Here is a 22,121-nt window from a genome sequence, read left to right as displayed (position 1 = left end):
TTATTATTATTTATTTCTTAGCAGTCACCCTTATTCAGGGCGGCTACCAAAATATAAGCGCAATACAAAGTGCAAAAATACAGTGCAATTCAAAGCATAATACATTTTACTAGTTCCAATTTACACAAGTGTATACAATATACAAGGTCTTACATCCTGGATTGTAAAAGCCGAGTGCAGACAAGATGTTAGGTCACAGTCAAGGGCCAAGGGAAAGGGAGCAAAGGGGAAATCAAAATTAACAAAACATACTAGTAATGCAAGACAAGAAGTATGATGAACCATTGTATAAGTGCTGTCTTACAGGAGAGTAAGGGACTAATATTACAAGTACTGTCTGAAAAGATGTGTCTTGAGTAAGCGCCTGAAGGAGGTCAAGGACTCTGCTGTTTTGACTTCAGTGGGAATGTCGTTCCACCACTTAGGGGCCAGGGATGAGAAGGAGCGGCTCTGGAGGAAGGAGAGTGGAGAGGAGGCAGAGTTAGTCTTCTGGCACCGGAAGACCACAGTGGTCTGGAGGGGATGTATGGGGAGACGAGTGTCTGAAGGTAGCTTGGTGCTGTGTGGTCAAGACAGCAGTAGATGAGGGTCAGTGTCTTGAACTGAATGCGATCGGGAGCCAGTGGAGGGAGCGGAGCAGTGGAGTAGCGAGTGCAAATCGGGCAGAGAGAATACCAGACGAGCCGCAGAGTTGCAGTAGTAGTAGTAGCTGCAGGCAGGCCGGCCAGGAGGGAGTTGCAGTAGTCCAGGCGGGAGAGGACCAGTGACTGGACAAGCAGCTGAGTCGAGTAGTTGGTAAGGAAGGGTCGGATTTGATGTATGTTGCTCAGGAAGAATCTACAGGTGCGTGTCAGTGTGGTGATGTGCTGAGTGTAGGAGAGCGCAGGATCAAGGGTGACTCCTAGTTTCTTAGCAGAAGAAGAAGAAGAGAGTGTTGTAGATCCAAGGGGACTGAGATGGAGAGATCAGCAGAAGGTGAGGAAAAGTGGGGAATAAAGAGGAGATCCAATTTGGAGAGGTTGAGCATGAGGTGGTGTGAGTGCATCCAGGTGGAAATAGCAGCCAAGCAGGAAGAGATGCGAGAGGGGATGAGAGGGTCAGAAGAGGGAAAAGACAGGAAGATCTGTGCATCATCTGCATAGAAGTGGACAGCAGAGAGCGGTAGAGTTTGAGGGCAGCTGGGAGTTTGGACCTCTTCCACTTCTGTTCAGCGGCACGTAGAATGGATTGAGCTGAGTGTAGAATGGAAGAGATCCAAGGCTGAGGAGGGGAGGGACGGACAGGACGAGACATGAGAGGACAGAGAATCAAGGGAGGAGGTGATGGAGGAGAACAAAGAGGCAGTAGCACAGTTGACAGATAGATGGGAAAAACAATGGAAGGTAAGAGTGAGAGCAATGGAAGCAATGGTGGACGGGGAGACAGTGGAGATTACGGCGGAAGGTGACAGAGGGAGTGGGTGGGGTGGGAAGGAAGGGGAGAGAAAGGAGGTGGTCTGAGATGTCCAGGGGTGTCATGGAGAGCGTCAAAGGGGAGCAGCCTCTAGAGAAGATGAGGTCTAGCTGGGAGTCTGCCCTGTGAGTGGGGGGAGACTGGGAGAGAGAGAAGTTTAAAGAGTGGAGGAGGGGAAGAAATTTGGCAGAGTGGGAGGGGTTGGAGAGTTGGATGTTGAATTCTCCCAGGAGGATGGCAGGTGAGGACAGCAAGGGGAGGGAGGAGAGAAGAAAATCGAGTTAATCCAGGAAGGAGGCGAGTGGATCGGGAAGACGGTAGAGGGAGAGGCGAGTTCCATTGCATGGAATTCAAAGCTGTTAGTCGTGATAGAGGAGAGAACGCGGGGGACAGAGAAGAGGAGGGAAGTGGAGAGCAGGAGACCTGTTCCTCCTCCCCGCCCAGTAAGATGGGGGGAGTGGGACAGGACAAACAGAGAGGATAAGGCAGCAGGGGAGAACCATGTCTCTGTGAGAGCATGGAAATCCAGAGAGTGGTGGAGGCGAAGGTGGAGATGAAGTCAGCAAATAAGAACGCATATCTACTTTACTCCACAACAGCAATCGGTATTCAAATATGCAATTTTTCACACAACCTCTATGTATATTTATATACATACTTGTGTGCTTGTGTGATAGCTGTTTGTTTATTGCCTGCATGACTGCAAAGAACACCAGTTTAACAATAGCTTCCAAAAGTGCAATTTTAGTTTATTTATATATATAGTTGAAGACCCTTTGAGATTGCCAAGCTCAACTGAACTGTGTGGTTAATCCAATAAATGAAACGCAAATCCTTGAAATTAACTGGCATTGCTGCTTGATAAACACCAGGGGCTTCTGTGCAGATTCACAGTCTCTTGCCCTCCAACATGCAGAGGTTTTGCCTTGTTACCACGTACTTCACAAAACACCAGTTTCAGTTACATCTGCAGACATGAGCAGTGCATTGTTCATATTCATTGCAGCCCAGTCAAATAATCGGGGTCTTAACGCAGATCTGTGTATTAATAAACCAGGGCACAGCAGGGCATGACTGCAGTGAAATGGATTTAGAAGTGCATTGCACTACGCCTTGGCTGTTCTTCGCAAATTACATTTTATTTTCCAGAATCCACCTGCTGATTGACCTTATGACTCATGTTATGTCATTTCCTCCTCTCAAATTTGTTCCTCTATTAAATATATATATATATATATTTTCCTCCCACTTGTATGAGCTGTCTTCTGGACATTCTAGAGTTACAAATCTGTCTAATTAGCACTGTGCAATGCCCAGGGAGTGCGGTACACAGTTGTTACAATGCAGAGGGACGTGACTAGATTATGCCCGTGCCACTGTGTGATTCAGCCTTTCCCAGTGGGTAGCATTTTCCGTTTGGCTCGTTTTTAAAATGTGGATTATTTTTAAGGTCTTGGTTGCTGCCAGGCAGGGAGTGGGGTGTCACAATTTGTTGTTTTTCATTTCCATCTTCTTCCAAACTGAAAAGTAGGCAGAATTATGCATAGGCCAGGCCATGATTAGACTTTGGGCCATTTTGAAATCTGTAAACAAAGAAAATACATGCCATTGTTACCTTTAGTGATTTCTGCTTTTGGAAACATCATCTTTGCATTGTATATAACCCAGAAACTATAACCACTTCCCCCCCTCTCCTATTTGCAATGATTGCTGTACAGATAGGGCAAAATCTAATGGCATGGGTTGTATTCTGTTTCTATGGTTATTGTTGCCATAGCATCACAGCAACCGATTCCTCTTATTCTCAGGGAAGTTGCAGCCAATTTAACCAAACAGATGGAAGCCATTTTCATATTTTACATTAATTTCCCTCGGTCGGTGTTTCAGAGTTTCAGAGTACATGTTGTTTTGTTGTGACTGACAGCACAGTGTTGATCCATTTCGTACTAGAATAAAGAAAAACACATGAACCTCATTTATAAGCGTGGAAGTATAACTTTGCATGACATCCCAAGCATCTTCTTCCTGTTCAGCAGTTCTCTGTGTGCAACCTCACTATGAGTCTCTACAGTAACCATTCACAACCACCAGCTCTGGATACAGTCCATCATATCCACAAAAGCCAATTAACCAATTAAGCTCACCCAATCAGCTGAGACGCAGCACGTGGGGTTCTCGACACACCACAGTACTTTGTGTGTTATGAGATGTGTTACTGTCATTTATACATTCCTCTACTGTATCACCCCAATCACACCTACAGTAAAGCTCAACACAATACACGTTCACAGGGAGTGAACAGTGGGGGGTCTTACTGCTCTGAAATGCTTTTCTGTTTTTTTTTTTTACTTTATCAGTTCCCTGTTTACCCTCCCCCACACACAAAAAGTTAAAATACACCTTAAAACAGCTTAATTTAATTAAATCTGCCTGTTCATCTTGAGCCATTATTTTAAAATCAGAACTTGTTTGCCAGCAATCTGAGGTTCTGTCGCTTGACTGAGGTGAGGAAGGTCTATGAGTTTCTGAGTAGGGGGTTCTTACTGTAGAAGCCCCTTGGTGCCACCATGTAAACCTATGTTTGTGACAGTGTGACAGTCCTCGGTCACCTGTTGGTAAATGCAGGCCTGTCTTACTGGGTAAACTGGTCGAACAGAGAGCCCAGGAGACCTTGAAGATTTAGAAGAAGAAACTGATAAATAGTCAGAACAAAAAATAAATCACAGCAGTGTAGCTGAGTGTACACACATCAGTAAGGGACCAAGGTCACACCCACTATGTCTGACCTGCTGTCCTGTGAAAAAGTTTCTAGCAGCCTGCATCCATCTTAGCCTGTGATTCATTACAAGTAGACTTTTCTGCTTTGATGCATTTCATGTCTCCTCTGACCGACAGAGAGCATCCATCTCCCTCTCTTGTGGACAGCAGAAAGAAAAATCAGAAGTCCCAACTGCCTGGCAAGCTCTTTTGTTTCTGTCTTTCTTTCTTTCAATTTTCATGATGTTTTATTGAAACTCTTGTGACTGTCCCACCTCCTGGGGGAGGATAGACAAGCAGGCCAGCACTGCCCCTCTTTTCATGTCCATCTCATCACACCTGCACTAATGAGGGCAGAGCTCTGAAGCTGCGCTCGAGTGTGCCCTCCACACCTGCGTTGCCAAGTCAGTACATCTGGGCTTCGCTCCATAGTGTTTCGCATATAAGGTGGAGATGAAGCCCTGAGCAGTCTATCTTGAATTATGTGTCTGAAACCCCACAGAGGTTTTTATTTATAGATGTATTTATTTATTTAGTGCATTTATATAATGTGTTCTTCCAGACCCAGTAGAGAACATGACAGAATCGAGTCCTGACTTTGGAAGAATTCAGTCTTGTTTTCTCACACACCCTTCTCCCCCAGGTTGCGTACACATGTGTGCTGCTGATAAGCTCTCTGTGCCTCTAAGGATGCATTTCACATTGTGTGTTTATCTATTTATTTTTTACTTGCAACGTTTCATTCGAATTTCAAATTAATGCAAAGCTTTATAAATAGATTTTCATTCAAACTATATTTTATGTATGTATTCATTTACTTCTTCTGTTAAAATGTCAGGCTCAGCCATCCATCCAGCGTGCTCACAGCCTGACACCAGATATGTATTCAAAGCTCAGAATACTAAGGAAGGCACAAGTCAAAGCATGTGTTATAAAACACATTTGTTTTCCTTGGTGCCTAATTTACAGTGATGAGAGCCATCTAAACATTAGCCTGCTCTTCGCGTTCACAGACACCGTGAAGTGAACATCGCTCGTTGGCAGATTTATTCCCCCGGCCAGCTCTGGCATTGTATTTGGGTTCTCTGTTGGCAGATCCTCCGGTACCCCAGCCAAGGCTCAGGGAATACACGGTAGCATTACGAATCAGCACATTTCTCTCTGCACTGGAGGATTGTGGATTTCAGACATTACATCTCATGTTTTTAATGCCCTCGGCCCAGAGCCACTGTTTCAAAGGAAAAAGTAAAACATACCAGAACGTCACACCTGTGTCTTGCTTTCCATTATTAATGTTGAGTGTTGACTTGTTTACCCAGGTCCGCTTAAATCAAACCTTGTCTCTTCCACCTGCCTTTCATTAAGTTACACTCCCAGCACTCAACTGAGCTGATCGAAAATCAGCTAACCTCTGGCAAACAAGAAATTAGGCTTTAATAAGGAACACACACAGTTGAGACAGAATGGCTTTTTATTGGTAAAATGTCCATGTGTAATTGAGGTTTTAACACAATTATTATTATTAATTATTATTTATTAGCAGATGTACTTATCCAGGGTGACAGTTTACTCAAGAAACATCTTAAAGCATTACAAAAGTACAGTAACACAACCAGTACAAACTAGTAATAACGGAAAAATGGGTTCCCAATTGAATTTTTCAACTTGCTCTCTCCTGTGCTAAGCTCTATGTTTTCAGAATCAATAACCTTATTAGCTCTACCTCCATCACTGCATCAGGCCTCAATCTCTCTGCTTCTCAAAAATAATAAAGACCCAGTGTATCTTGTTCTGTCCTATATCTCTCTTAAATGCTTCTATAAAATCATTGCCAAATTGTTAGCACGCTGTCTTGAAGGCTTGCTCCCTCATATAAAATCTGCAGACCAAACTGGATTTATAAAGAATAGATGCTCTTTTTTTTAACCTCCAATGCCTTTTTAATATTATATACTCCCACCCTCCTCCTTTTCCTGAGATACTGGTTTCATTAGATGCATTCAACCAAGTTAAGTGGGATTACCTCTTTAAAACGCTTCAGAAATTTGGTTTGGGTGCTAATTTTATTTCATGGATAAAAGTTTTAATACTTTTACCTCTAACTATTTTTCACTTTTTCACACTAAAACTCTCATATTCAGATTGCCACTTTAAGGTGTTTTTTGAAAAGTTTACTTATTTGGGTATCATAGTAAGTCGTAATTACAAAGATCTTTTAAAAACCAATAATATAATATAATTTTCAATTGTATTATTGGGCTGCTAATTTCCGAAACTTGCTTTATTGGATGCAATCCCTTTTTAGGCATGACAATCCAGCTTGGATTCTCATGGAAGCCGCTTCCTGTAAACCAGTTTCTTTATCAGCTGTTGTGCTCTTCCCTCCCACTTTCTTTTGGTCTAAAGCAGGGGTCGGCAACTAGGTTTGGCCTCGGGACAATTTTTTTCAGAGCTAATAGTCTGCGGGCCAGAACGTTACAGTGTTTTTTCCCGTCAGAGCAGACGGACGGACATTGTTTTCTCTGGTGAGAGTGGGGGGGACGGGCTGATGGTGTTTTCTCTTGTCTAAGCTGGGGGGATGTTTTCTGCAGTAAGAGCGTGGGGGGCGGGGGTTGACGGTGTTTTCTCCAGTAAGACCAGGGGGGCTTTGGGGGGCCAAAAAATATTGCCGATCGACTGCCAATTGTTGCCAACCCCTGGTCTAAAGTCTCTATCTGTGCATGCACCATTATATGGTAACCACCTTTTTCCTCCTTCTCTGGGTGATGGAGCCTTCCATACCTGGCTCACTAGTGGTCTTAAGTCTATGAATCAGTAATACATTAATAATTTGCCTCTTTTACACTTCTCTGTCAAAAATGTGTCCTTCCCCAAAATATATTTGCTCCATACTTACAGGTTTGGACTTTTGTCCAGACCAGAACTGCACAATTGCCGTGCATGCCTCCTAACTCTGCTGCTGATTCCATATTAGATTTATACTCTGAACCCAAGGGTGCTATATCTAGAATATATGCTATGATTTCTTCCCTGCGACCCCCTTCTCTCTCTATTAAAAACTCTGGAAGCATGACTTTAGTGTAAAGGGGGGATTGACTGAGGAGTGTATAGTTTCTTTGTATTTACCTTAAGTGCTGCATCAAGTGCTGTGGCTTTCCATCTGGATAATCTCTAATCAATCATTGATCATAAGAACATAAGAAAGTTTACAATCGAGAGGAGGCCATTTGAACCATCGTGCTCTTTTGGAGTCCATTAATAACTAAGTGATCCAAGCATCCTATCCAGTCTGTTTTTAAATGTTCCCAGATTGTCTCTTCTAGCACATCGCTGGGGAGTTTGTTCAGATTGTGACAACTCTTTGTGTGAAGAAGTGTCTCCTGTTTTCCATTTTGAATGCAATGATAGACCAATTATCATTTGTGTCCCCGGGTGCGTGTGTCCCTGCTGATCTGGAAAAGCTCCTCTGGTTTGATGTGGTCAATGCCTCTCATGATTTTGAAGACTTGAATCAAGTCCCCACGTAGTCTCCTCTGTTCCAGGGTGAAAAGGTTCAGTTCCTCAGTCTCTCAGTAGGACATTCCCTTCAGACCTGTGTAGCCCAGAGTAGGGTCACAAATACATGGCAGGCAGAGACCAGGTTAAAAGAGATTACAAATTTGATTCCAACAGTTAGAACACTTAAAAACAGACTGACAATAAAAGTGTCACCCTTGCGATACAATACAGTCTGATGAAAGATGACAACAGACTGTGCAAAACTGGCAAACTAGCAGCATATAATGTGCAATAGCACGATGTATATAGATACACACTTATGTGCAAACTAACAACCCGTACATATAAAACTCAAGTGATCGCAAACAAAATAAACAAAATCCAATAACATCAAGTCCAAGAAAAACAGTGTTAACTCCAAAATCTACAATGCAAGCAAAAGAAAAATAAAGTGCAAACTCTAATCAAATACCATTAAAGAAGTATACCTACATATATTATTATTATTATTATTATTATTATTATTATTATTTATATTTCTTGGCAGACACCCTTATCCAGGGCGACTTACAACATAAGTGCAAAACAAAGCAATATACACACAAACAGTCAATTAGCCATACACATTTCTTATTTACATTTATCAAACATCCTTGTATTATAACGCAATTAAAATACACATCAAGTACATCATATAAATGCCTATGCAGTATAACAATATTTGAACATACAAACACAATGACTGTCAAGGTTCACATCAATAAATACAATCCAACATACCATTACATGAACAATAGGAAGCTGATGTAAATTTAACGGCTTACCTGGACACCTTAAAAATGTAAAAACAAACTGTACATTTATACTTAAAAACTGAGCTCTTACCAAACAGTATAGTCATTCGCATACCACACTTCGTCGTACTTCCTATGAAGTTAAATAACTAAGTTAGTACCAGTTTTACAAGGGCATTACAAGTAGAGACAACACATTAAAATGGCAGCTTACACACATAAACACCCGATCACGATTTACTTAAAACACTGCAGCACGTCTTCCCTTAAACACACACCTGCACTTCGCGTCTGCAGCAGTTTCAAGCAGACATAAAAGAATAAAACTCCAAAAGAAAGACCAATGCTCCATAAATCTAAAGCCCTCTTCCCTACACCAAGATTTCAACCACGTGTTAAACTTTCTAATCTCTGCTTGTCTCCCTGGCCTGGCACGTGGTACCGGACATATTTCAGAGAAAACTACCGTGGAGGTTCTGCTCTTTAGTTTTGTTCCTAACTCTTTAAATTTGTCTTGCAGAACCTCTGTCCTACCTTTTCTTATGTCATTGGTTCCAATGTGGACCATGACCAGTGGATTCCCCCCGGCTTTGGCCAGTAGCCCGTCTACTAGTTTAGGGAGATCTGCAATCTGAGCACCAGGCAGGCAAGATACCATGTGGGTCTCCTTATCACTAGAGCACATTGTGTGATTTACGCCTCTAAGAATCAAATCTCCTACTATAACTACCTCCCTCTTCTGGTGGACACCATGGTGCCCTGGTGCTCAACTGCCCTCCCATCACCCTCTGAGCTGTCACTGTCCAACTCGGTGTCCAGCAGTTGGAACCTGTTGGGCATTTCTAGCTCTTGGGATGTCTCCAAGGGATGTGCTCACCCTTTTCTGTGGTTACGACCTACTGTAACCCAGCAGTTCTCTACGCTGTCCTGCTCTAAGGTCTCAACTCTCCTAGGTTTTGGTGTGCACACCATCTCTCTCATGGGCTGATTGAACAATTATTCTAGATCATTCATACAGTGCAGATCAACAAGCTGAGCCTCAAGATCACATACCTTGATCTCTAGGATTTCAGCATGCCGACAACGTTCACAAATTAAATCTTCTTGGATGAGTTCATCCAGGAAGGCAATCATTCTGCAAACCCGACACTGTAGTGGCCACATGCTTCTAAATGTAACGTTGTTGTTGTTGTTGTTGTTGTTGTTGTTGTTGTTGTTGTTGTTGTTGTTGTTGTTGTTGTTGTTCCCAATCTCTTGGTTCCTGTTCCCTAGTTTTTTGTGACCAAGAAACAGCACATCTGTCTCAACAGTTGCTTTAAGTAGCTTGTGTCTACCTGCCTCCAATTCACACCTAACTGGTCCCACCTGGCTCCTCCTGGAACAGAATTCCTGCTAGTCCTTGACTAAATCTCCTTTCTACAACCTATTTACTTTCACCAACTCAGCAGCTGAACTGAATTAACTTCAATTAAGGCAAACTACAGACAAGATTTCCTTCAATTAAGGCAAAGTTAAAACAAAATGAACAATGCTAAGACTGCTCTGAAACTAGGAAAAGAACAAGATGACTGCCTCTCACCTGTACTCTCCTTTGTTTGTGGCAGCTTGTAAATACTTCTGATCATTATGTATGTGCTTTCTGTCTGTTGTTGTGTGTTTATAATAATAATAATAATAATAATAATAATAATAATAATAATAATAATAATAATAATAATAATAATAATAATAATAATGGGTGGCACGGTGGTTAGCGCTGCTGCCTCACAGCTCCAGGGGTCCCAGCTTCAAGTCTCAGCTTGGGGTGCCTGTCTGTGTGGAGTTTGCATGTTTTCCCTGTGTCTATGTCGGTTTCCTCCACGCACTCCGGTTCCTTCCACTGTCCAATGACATGCAGTTTATTTTAATTGGCCATGCTAAAATTACCCAGTAGGTATGTATGTGTGTGTGTTGCCCAGCAATGGCCTGGTGTCCCGTCCTGGGTGTATTTATGCCTTGCTCTCTATGCCTGCCAGGATCAGCTCTGGCGTCCCTGCGACCCTCACCAGGATAAGAGGTTTCGAAAATGGATGGATGAATTAAAGGATTTGAAAAAGGAAAGTAATAACAGAACATATGCATGTGGGAGCATAAGGAAGCAGAATTAAATAAAGTGCATAATGGAAAGAGTGCTGAACAGCCCAGGAGATCAGGCTGCTGTATTACAGGTACAGTCTGAACAGCTGTGTCTTGCGTCATTGCCAGGAGGGGGTCAGGGACTCAGTGGGAAGGTCAATCCACCACTTAGGGGTCAGGGATGAAAAGGAGTGGCTCTGGAGGAAGGGGATCGGAGAGGAGGCAGAGTTAGTCTTCTGGTGCAGGAGGACTAGAGAGGTCTGGAGGTAGTGTAAGGAGAGATGAGGGTCTGAAAGTGGAGTAGTGGAGTACCATGTGCAAATAGAGGCAGAGAGAATACCACATGAGCAGCCTTTGGATGTGTTGGAGTGGGCAGGTACTAGATGCATGCAGGTCAGCCAGGAGGAAGCTGCAGTAATCCAGGCAGAGAGGACTAGGGACTGGATGAGCAGCTGATTTAAGTAGTCGGTGAGGGACGAGTGTATTCTGCGTATTTTGCTCAGGAAGAATCGGCAGGAGCATCAGAGTGGAGATGTGCTGAGAGATGGACAGAGCAAGGTCAAGGGTCAGTCCAAGATTCTGACCCGAAGAAGAGGGGGAAAGTGTGGTACATTCCAGGGGAATAGAGATGGAGAGATCAGTAGACGGTGAAGATAAAGAGTGAAAGAAGAGGAGATCAGATTAGGAAAGTTGAAGCTTCAGATGATCCGAGTGCATCCAGGAGGAAATAGCAGAGAGACAGAAAGAGATGCGAGAGAGGATGAGGGGTCAGAAGAGGGAAAATACCATTTTATTGGTGAAGTATTTTACATAGCAAATAAAAACATACAAAATTTTAACAGTGCATTGAAAATGTAAAGGTTAATGCATTAGATCAACAAAAACATAACAAAACTGTCAAATAACTAAACAAAACAATGTAATGCATTTAAGGAAAGAATAACGTCATAAACCATAAATCATAAACCAAAAGATCAAAAACATATCAGGATGCAGAATTTAAAATACATTAAAAACAATTCAAATCATTTTTTAAAAGCAATCATTATTGTCATTAAAAGAATAAAAGCACATGGACTCGGGCTCCAGCAGAGGGAGTATCCATCGCCAGATCTTGAATTTTCCAGTTCTTAAAAGCTTCCTCCTTGCCCCTCTGATGGATCTCCAGATTGACGTGATCTCTCACTAAGATCATGCCCCTCTGTGCAATTGTCTTTGGGTCTGGCTTCTGCATATTGAATAGACAGATATTCCGTCCCTCCCACAGGGCCTGTTTCACCGCGCAGATGACACGCCATCAGCACCTCAGAGTTGTGGATGTTAATCCTCTGGCCGGTCCGTAAAGTGCGTAGCATTGTCCCAGATATTTCTACAGGTTTTGGGAGGAAAATCTTTCTGTTGGTCTCCTGGGCAGATCTCATCTGGCTACAGATGGTCTTGTAGTCCCAGGAGACCAGCGAGGCTTTGTGGATGCCTACATCGAGTGCGAAGGCTCGGCGTGCCCTGTAGAATGAGTGTGGCCTGGTGTTGTCCATGGCACAGAGGTGGTCTCAGACTGCTGGCAAAGTAAAAGCGATTCATAAAACTAATTTTCTTTCCAGCAGCCTGGATGTTCTTAACCACATATGTCAACCGCTGTGCCTTAATATGCCGCACAACGTCAGGGACCCCCCTACCTCCATCCATCCTCTCCATCACAAGCTGCAGGTATTCGTTGCCCACTTTGTCGAAGGCCTTCTCCTGGTCCAAGCTGATCAAGACCAGGGGAAGCCTTCTCTCATTTGAGTAGGCCACGATATCCCTGAGCAGCATGGCATTGTTGGTCGCCGATCTCCCCCGGGCACCACAGACTTGGTCGGGACCCACGACTTGAGGGAGTGGACGCTGTAGCCGGAGCGTAAGTGCTTTGGCCAGTATCTTGTAGTCAGTGCACAGGAGGCTGACTGGCCACCAGTTTTTCAGATCCTTTGGATCTCCCTTCTTATGGAGAAGAGTAAGGATGCTCTTCCCCATAGAAGGTGCCAGTCTACCCTCTCTGTACACCGCCCCCAAGACCTGTGCCAGATCTTCCTTAAGCACCTCCCAAAAGATCTTATAGAATTCAGGAGGGATCCCATTGGGGCCCGGTGTCTTTCCAGAGTTAAGACTCTTTATCACCTCAGTGAATCTCTGGATCCTCTTCCTCCTCTTTGTCCCCCTCCTTGAGGGACTCCAACAGGGACAGAAAGTGATGGATCAGATTTTGACCAACCACCTTCTGGTCGTATAACTCTCTGTAGAAGTCCCGCACCACTGTCTAGCCACCTCTCTGCCCTCCACCTCCTGCCCCGAGGAGTCGATCATGGAGGACATTGTAGGCTGCTTCTCCTTTGTCTTCTTGAAGAAGAAGCGGCTTCATTTCTCATGGTCCTCCATGATATGGACCCTGGAAAGGACCTTGATCTTTTCCTGTTCCTCCCTATAGAGGGCGGAGAGCCACCTCATCAGCCAGGTCGAAGCCTCTGAGCTGCAACAGACTCAGGCGCTGGATGCGGGCATTCAGATGGAAATATCTCGCCTGCCTTTCACTAGCTGAATGAAGTAGCACTTGGTTCTAACCTTCACCATCTCCCACCACTCTATGGGAGAATCAAAAAGGTACAGCACCACCCCCCCCACGGCATCTATCTATCTAGATTTAGTGAATCATTTTCTTATACTTCCCACTTTTGGCCACTCCTCTCACCAGCAACACCCAACCAATCATACTCTGCCTCCCTAAGAATGCAGGTCAGAGTCTGCTGATGTCATTTACAAGTATTATCAGTTTATTTGACTTTTTTTATGCATTACTCCATTTCTGCCAAATTTGGGCAATGTTTCCATGGTTATTTGTGTTTGTAGGTTATGGTTTCTATGTTTGTTTTGTATCAGTGTTTTGAAAATGCATTTTTGAAAGGAGTCCAGTTAAGAACACTTTGTGACTGGCATTGCTGAGTGCTATTGAAATAATTTAAAATGATTGGACTGAAAATAGACAGAACATTGATTTGACCAATTTTTTCTGTAGGATATTCAACATTACTAAAGTGCATTTGATTAAAATTGTGTTGTGTTTTGTGTTTTTTTACAGCAAGAATGATAGGTAGAATTCATTGCAGAAATAAGACTAAATTTAAGTTGGGAAAAAATCAGTTTCTAGTGAGAAGTTCACATCCACTCCATCTCCTTGACGTTTTACTGATTATTATTATTATTATTATTATTATTATTATTATTATTATTATTATTATTAATATCAGCCTCATTATTATTAGGTTGTTTGACATTAGACTACATTTGTAACTTAAGAGAAACTGTACAAAATGGGATAGAGGAAAAACCTACAAATTGTTCAGTGGTTTATGACACAGGACACTACCATGAAAGGCTGAAAAAAGTTGAAAGCAAGCAATAAATCAATCTAGTCACATAACAAGTCTTTTTACAAAAAAAATAAAGCATTAAATTTAATTAAATTGTAACCCAGCTGTTAATCGCTAATGGCAACCTGTACTAAGTGCTAGGTCTTCCAATGTCCAAGGCTTTTTCTCTTTGAAAGAAAGAAAGTCATTAGAAATATAAATTGAATTGAGCGCTGAGGGAGAGGCAGAAAGTGAGCGAGAAACACACATGCAACACAGTATGTGTTAAGCAGGAGGCTGAAGGAAAATATGAAAATGAACGCAGAATTTTTGGTTTAAAACAAAATGAATGAAACCATACTGGAGCTTCTTGATGGCGAAAGCCCAGCGCAGTGTCACAGAGATGCCTCTAGTCTGGCTTTCAGGCCATGTTCACTTGGGGACATTAGCACATGGGTACTCTGCTTAATGTTTCTATTTCCCCCCTTCCTCTGAGACATCCTGAGTATGTCCGCTGCAGTGTTGCGCACTGACTGCATATGTACTTCAGAACCAGCCCCAGCAACCATACGTGTAGGTTTAGGGGGGGACAGGGAACATGTCCATAGTCGTAGGGTAAATATTGACAGCGCCCCCCCTTGCTCGACAAGACGCATCAATCCCTCCCCCACTCAACAACTCCGTAACCCCACTCGAAGTGCATGCCCCACTCAACTCTGAAACGTGACCTACGCCCCTGCATGCAGCATTGCTTAAGGGAAGCAAAGAGTGGCTCAGAGTTGGCCTCCACTGTGTGCCACATGCTGGCTTGATGATGAAATGCAAGGAAAGTCACTGCAGGGATTTACGCTTACAGCTCAGAACAGCTGAGGGAGGGAGCTCGGGGGGGGCGGTGGATGCATTTTATTACAATGCTTACTTACAGTGTGAAACCTGATGTACAGACATGTGTTGATGTGCTATAAGTAAGTTCTTTATTTATGTAACATTTTAGTATTCTCGTGTGCGTCTTTTCCAAAATGGGGTCCCCCCCGACCCCGAAATAGGAACATATCAGAATAGTCGGTTTTAATACGGGGCAGGTAACTTACTGAAGTCATAAAAATGGTCTCTCCTTTCTATTCTGTTATGCAATATCACAGTTCAGATGGTGATTAAAATTGAGAAATAAAAAATGAGAAAACTGGAATGAGAAAAATTGCACCAGCTTAGTATTAATTAGGGATACAGATAAAAGTAGGAATGGTCTAATGGTCTAACATTATTTAGAGTGATTTAGTAAAATTATTATTACTGTACTCAATGTAATGATACAATTAGGATTATATTTTGGTCTGGGCTAGAGTGCTCAGTCAATGTAGGCTTTCATTAAGGTCTACTGGCTAACTGAATCAGATTTGTTTGGGCCTTTCTTGACATTTTGGTGCTGGCTAGGGTTGGGTTCAGGCTGCTGCTTGCCCTTCAAATGAGACAGGCAACCTACTGATGTAATCCAATGGGGTACAGTGAAATGTCTCATTTATGCATTGAATTGCAGTATGACTGTCCAGCATCAAGATTCTCAATTTGATTCAGGTGTTGGGCTTATTCACCGCCATATCCTTTGAAATGGATGTTGAAGTTAGGTCGGTGAACTATTGATGTAAGAAAATAAGGCACACCTGCTCAATATATACTATTTTGTGGCACACCAATCTCAGTGTAATACTGTCAGGATTGTATTTATTTTTAATGAAGGTGAGCTCTGTTGTTTATTCATGTTTCATTTTCCTCATGCGGAGCTAAGGCACAGCTGTTCAAGCCTGGAGGCACGCCGGCTCTAATGTGCAGCTATAGGTGGCAGGTTGTGCAGGTGAAATGAGCTGGCTTTGAAGGTCAGGGTATGACAACTCAATTTACGAAACACAATGTTCAGACATTTGCTTTAACTGGGACATTACGTTTTTTATTTTTAGTTTTTTTTGTGCAATCGGTTTTTTTCCATTCAGTTGGCTTTCAATTTTTTTAAAATTTTTTCACTTAGTCTTGACTGAGCTTCTAATTCTGTTTCGCCAGCTTGGTCATCCGAGCACAAGAGCTAATGACCTGGATTTTAATTCACTCTCCGGTGTCTCTCTCTGCATGCTGTACTGCACTGGCCAGACTGTGTGTGTTCATTAGTGTCACACAACGCTCATATCAGCCTGTGCTGTGGAACATCGCAGTGAAGTGTGGTGGAGTGGAGTGGGATCAGGAGAAATCTACAGGTGAACTTACCTGAAGCCTCAATATGTCACAGAGAAGTCCTGTGTGGTGCGAGTTCTGTTAAGGTAATGGTTTTTGCAAGGGGAAGACAAATAGTACATGGAGCCATGCTGAGAAGATGATTAGCGAGCACAGAGGATAGGCCATGTGACTAATTTCTTTCCCCGAGAACTGAGCGTTCGGCAGAAATAAATTGTATGTCATTCACAGAACTTGTTAAAAAGGCATCCTACAGGGAAAGGCCAGTCAGAAAATTCATTTGATATCCTCATCCTTTCAAGCCTTGCTTGCTGAATTCAAGTTTTGAAGCCCAGACTGGTGCACACATGAATAATGCATTGAAATGCTGCCTCAGGAAGAATATGGCTGTAAGGTTAATCATAACAGTTTAAATATTAATATCACTGGCCTTTTTTATTGTATTCTCTCCGAGAAGAGCTTCATATACCTGTAAACTGAGCCAGTTTCTGTGCACTAGAAAGCTTTAACCATCCTGGACTGAAAACAAATGATCATACTGTCGGATGCATTTCTCAAAACATATGCATGTAAACATTTTTTTGTTATTTTTGCACAGAGGAAATCTTGATAAAACTAGTGTTATCGCTTTTTCATCAGATATGGATGATTCACAAAATGGTTAAAGTGAGAATCAATTTGTCAGGCAGTACTGCTCTGCTGATGGGCTTTTCAATTGAGCAATTGAGCAAATGCAATATGTACTGTGCACCCATGCATGTGTGTGTGTGTGTAAGTATGAGTGAGTGAGTGAGTGAGTCAGTGTGTGTGCGTGTTTGCGTGAGTGTGTGTGAGTGATTGTATGAGTGAGTGAGTGTCTGCCTTTCTGTCTTTTCAAGTCAAAGGGTCAAACAAAAAGCAGACATTCCATTTGTCAAATCTTTCAGGACCAGTGATGCACCTGTAAAGCATAATAAGATCTCTTTTCATTTAAAACATGTTTCTTTATTTTCTTTTCTTCCACTGTACAGTGCAGGGGGGCAAGCAGGACAAGGTCAACCCTCACACAGACAACATGTATACAGTGTCAACGTTCCTCATCCCTCCCCACATGGGTCACCATGCATGAAAAGAGTTTACAATCAAAACAGCTGTCACTGTCAGGTGCCAAGAGTCTTGGAGAGACAGGGACGGAAAGAGGGATTGAGATAAAGACATAAAGAGATAGAGTGTGACAGGCAGAAAGACAAAGATCAAGGCAGAGAAAACTGATATTGTACACAGCACTTGGGACACATTCCCTTCAGTAAAGATGAGAGTCTCAGTGTTACTGTCTGTCTGTCTGTTTGTTTGCGCGGGTGACGCCTGAGGAAGTCTCTGTTCTCCATTCGGAAAAAGAGATGAAGAACCACTCCCGGCCTGTGAGCACTGTACCCCAGTGCTGACTGTGGGAGCGCATTCACACACCCCCCCCTCCTGTCCGAGCCCTGCTGTTCACAGTGCTGGGCCGCTGGGCCGCTCGGCATCAGCACCTTTGTTTCTTGCTCTGTCTGAGAGCTTTGCTGGAGTCTCTGGAGTCAATGGCTCCCTCTGTCCTCCAGCTGGGATGACTCGCTATCCATTAGGGAAAGACAGGCATGGCTCAGCACTGCCCTGTCACATTGTTTTGGGGCAGCTGCTACCCCGGGGACAGCTTTGACATGAATACACTCACTCACCGCAGGGGTACCATTGATCCACTGATAACTCTAGACACCGGAGAGAAAGGAGTAAATGTGTTTTCTAGTGAAGGGTTGAAAAAATATGTATATATTTATATATGTAGGCTGATTCATAAACATCAAACACAAGATATTTATTGCACAGAGGAACTGGAAATCTGGGGAGCAGGAAGTTTTGTGACTGAAGGACACGGGAGACAGAACCGTATCTTAGTTTTCAGTTTATTTCGTTTTGCTGCAGAAAAAGTCTGACCCCCGTGCAGGCACACCTGTATACAAGAGGTAAAACACTCAGTGCGTGGACGCCCTGCAGTGCTTGTCTGCACACAGCTGGGGCGGGCAGTGCCACTGATGTACCAGAGAGAGACGGCTGCTAGTGGAAGAAAGTCCATTTGAGAACAGGCTCTTGATCGTTTCTCCACAACACAAACCGCTGAGAGCCAGGGTACAGTTTTCTTGAAAAGTGTTACATTTCTCACTGATGGCTAGGGTTAGTTTTTGAATAGCCGTCTTTGAAATAAAAAATAAATTAAATAAACAAGCTCATTAACTGTGAGCAGTTGAAGTGTTTTTACTGCAAGAGCCGATCTGTGAGGGCCTTCTTGCTTAATTGCGCTGTGTGACGCACAGGAGCACCCAATTACCTAATTACCCTGTATCGAATGGTGATCTATTAGATGCCCTTTAACATAACTCTCAAAATGAAAACACCCCAATTAGCTATTTGATACTCTTTGATTAGTTCAACAAGAGCTTGGTGGTAGGGCCTGACTGCTGGCAGACCAGGCTACTGCTCTGAAAATGCAGCGCTGGGATTGGCCAGATGGAGGCCACAGGAAGTCAGTACATTGCTGTTAGAGTTCATCCTCCTTTTAAAAACAAAAAACAAAAAAACAGCAACAACAACAACACAATTTTAATCCCCTCCTGCCCCTGTCTCTTATTCATTGTCTTTCGAACTGCTGGGGTTTTGGTGTCAGAGAAGCTACACAGTGGTGTTTGTCTGCCCACGGGTCTGGTTGCTGCAGCTGACACAAATGCAGGAGAAAGTTCACACAGCCCAAGTAGAGACAGCAACTGTAGGAATCTCTCAGACCCTGGTGTATGTAGGATAGCGAATGGACGGGTGGAATCTGGACCCTGGCGTGTGCAGTACGGGTGGAATCACTCGGACCCTGGAGTGTGCAGGATGGCGGTTGGAAACCTGTGTGCTTGGTCAGCAGCGACTTCACGCCCACCACAACGCACAGCTCTCTTTCAGCCCTCTTCTCAGTAATCAGTGGTCAACCAATGGATATGGCCTTGCTACCTCTGGCATGCCCAGCTCAGGGGTCCCAGGCCTGGCAGACGCCAGCACCCAGCGGAGTGATCTTCTCGATGTCCTCGATGTGCAGGCCCCTCTTCTGAGGCCCCTTGGACACTCCAGTTGCTGTTCCCCCTCCTTCTCCTCCTCCTCCTACGGCCAGAGCGAGGGCCCCTCCACCGCCATTGCCCCTCGCCACGTTCCTCCTCCTCTCCTTCTCCAGGATGCCTGACTCTGAGGAGTCCCCGTCGGTGTACACTTTGTTCCGCATACCAAAATTCATGGGCTTCAGGGCGCCGTCCCGGGAGCAGTAAGTGTCCCGCGGCCCCGCCCCGCCCGAGCAGCAGGGCAGCCTGAATGCGGCCTGGAAGCCCCTCTTGAAATTCTCATTGAAGTAGCCGTAGATGATGGGGTTGACGCTGCTGTTGGAGAAGGCCAGCCAGTGGGCGAAGGGGAAGATGTAGCCAGTGAGCAGGCCGATCTGCTCGTCACTCAGTTTGGCGTAGTCCGTCAGCAGCATGAGCGACCAGAGCGGCAGCCAGGACAGCATGAAGAGCAGCGCTACCACGATCAGCATCTTGATCACCTTCACCTTCTTCTTGGAGATGGGCGCCCGGCCCTCCCCCTGGTGGCACAGACCCGGTGCTCGGGCCTGGGGCAGTGGCTCTGCCATGCGGTCACTCGTGGGCATAGAGGAGGTGTAGAGCTTGGCCCCGATGCGCCCGTACATGAAGACGATGAGGGTGAGCGGCGCCAGGTAGATGTGGGTGAACAGCACAGTGGTGTACACCTTGCGCATCTCCTTGTCGGGCCAGGCCTCATAGCAGGAGTACAGCTGGTAGGTGTGGTTATAGTCTCCGTTGTGGACCATGTAGTGGTTCTCTACAGGGCCCACCATTAGCATCACTGCAGAGGGGCACATGATCGCCACGGCCAGCACCCAGATCACCACAATGGTCACCACAGCCACCAGCAATGTCAGCTTGGGCTTGAATGGGTGCACGATGCAGCGGAACCTGAAGGAGAGGAAGAGAACTGTGATGTGAGTGCAGGAGCTCTTGGGCTGAGGTGGCACAACTGAAAAAATATATATTGACAAGAGCATGAGAAATATTATGCTGTGTGATGAACTTGCTTAATTATCCATTGTCAACCTTCTCATCCATTGTCAGAGACCCTTGCTATGATACTGAGCTACTATTGAGCTAATTCTGGAGCCAGCATGGTCAGAGCGTTGACTGCAAGGGAGGAGGGCAGCAGCACGCAGAGACACACATAATGAATGTTGCTATTTTTGGGAGGACTTCCCGCTAACGCGTCATATTTTAATTTCATATTTCTCCACTTTCTCGCTCACAGAGAATCTCAATTTCTCACTTCAATAAAAGCTAGACTGGAGGGGAAAACCATCAAGAAATAAAATATTCTGGCACTTATACTATTTGTGAGGGGTAGCTAATAGCTTTTTTGAGATATTTTCTTCTATTGAGGATCCACATGTGTGTATGTGTGTATATACATACACACCCCACATAGCGTCATGCACACAAACACTCCACTCACAACCACACTCAACCCAGATACAAACAAACACTCCTATACACACACCATAGACAACAAAATACACCCTCACACACACACAACTTTACACAGACACACACATGCCCACTCACCTGTCGACTGCGATGGCCACCAAAGTAAAGACAGAGGCAGACACTGACATACCCTGGACCAGACCACTCATCTTGCACACGGCATTGGTAAAGGGCCAGCCTGGAGAGAGAGACGCACGCAAACACACACACGTCGGGGGTTACTGTCCCAGGTCTGCTCGCAGAGTTCTGTTCAACAATAGCATCAGTGGCTGGGCATGGGAAACTCCCAGTGACGCCACTATTACAGCACTGAAATCCCTTGAAGTTCCTGACCTAGTGCTCACAGGAACGACTGAACTCGACAGTGCATCCCCAGCCAACACCACTTTTCCATCTGGGTTTTGACCCCCGAGATCCCAGCCTGTGGTGTTCTCTAGTCTAGGAGAAATTAAACAGCTGATTCAAGAAGTGTAAATGCATCGTGACATCTTGAAGTGGATGAATCCTTCTGTGTTGAGCCTCCCTTTCAATTACTTTGTCAAGATGGTTTATTTTCTTTATTGATCAAAACCTTTTTTTTTTTTTTTAAGTGGTGGCTATCTGAACACGGGGCTATAAAACCTAAAGGATTCTATTCCCAAAGGCTGCAGTGCACTCTGGGTCATTTTCCATCCCATCAGCTAGTTTCTATGGCCATTCGGTGAAGTGGATGTACCCCCTAGGTCACTCAGTGCTGCAGTGTGTCTCTGAGGGCTGTAGTTTGTAGGTCTTTTACTTTTGATCAAGCATGTTTTTCTGTCGCTATCAGCTGCTTACTGGATGTGGCAATGAAAATCAGCCGTCTCGCATATTTCAGGCTGAGCAAGATCAACAGATCCACAGAGCAACTGCTGGCTTCAGGGGAGGAGGTCTGTGTGAACTGCACTGACACCACAGAAAGGAAGGGTATCGATTTAAAACTTCAGTGTTTTTATCCTCTGGTTGGAGACTTCTATACGCTGTTTATTGGGTTGAAGAATTTTACATTTCTTAAAATAAAACAATTCCAATTTTAATACTTGTGATTAAAATCATTTAAAATATCAATTCTTAAAATCACTTAAAATTTTTAAAATCTTGTGATTTTTAACAAAACTAAAACAATTAACTTTAAAATAAACGTGCTCAAATCAAATAAACAAAACGTGATAAAAGCAAAAACTACACACCAACAAAAGAGTCAAATACATTGAAAATAACTGAAAATGCATTAGACAAAATAAAGAAACAATTAAAAAGGAAAAAATAAAAAACAAACAAAA

General features: G+C 43.9%; 1 protein-coding gene across 1 annotated transcript in view; it reads right to left on the bottom strand.

Annotated features, from left to right (window-relative positions):
* Positions 1-19,086: 19,086 nt before the first annotated feature.
* Positions 19,087-22,121, bottom strand: part of npffr1l2 (neuropeptide FF receptor 1 like 2) — a 3,750-nt gene continuing 715 nt past the window's right edge. Inside the window, exons 2-4 of the mRNA XM_066712580.1 lie at positions 20,899-20,998; positions 19,896-20,241; positions 19,087-19,850 (exon numbers count right to left, since the gene is read on the bottom strand). Of these exons, the coding sequence (XP_066568677.1) occupies positions 19,248-19,850; positions 19,896-20,241; positions 20,899-20,998 (1,049 nt within the window). The 3' untranslated portion in view covers positions 19,087-19,247. The remainder of the gene's footprint in view (positions 19,851-19,895; positions 20,242-20,898; positions 20,999-22,121) is intronic.

Source organism: Amia ocellicauda, chromosome 9, assembly GCF_036373705.1.
Source record: "Amia ocellicauda isolate fAmiCal2 chromosome 9, fAmiCal2.hap1, whole genome shotgun sequence".
NCBI lineage: Eukaryota > Metazoa > Chordata > Actinopteri > Amiiformes > Amiidae > Amia > Amia ocellicauda.
Note: the sequence above shows the minus strand (reverse complement) of the source record. Positions and strands in the feature narration are given on the sequence as shown.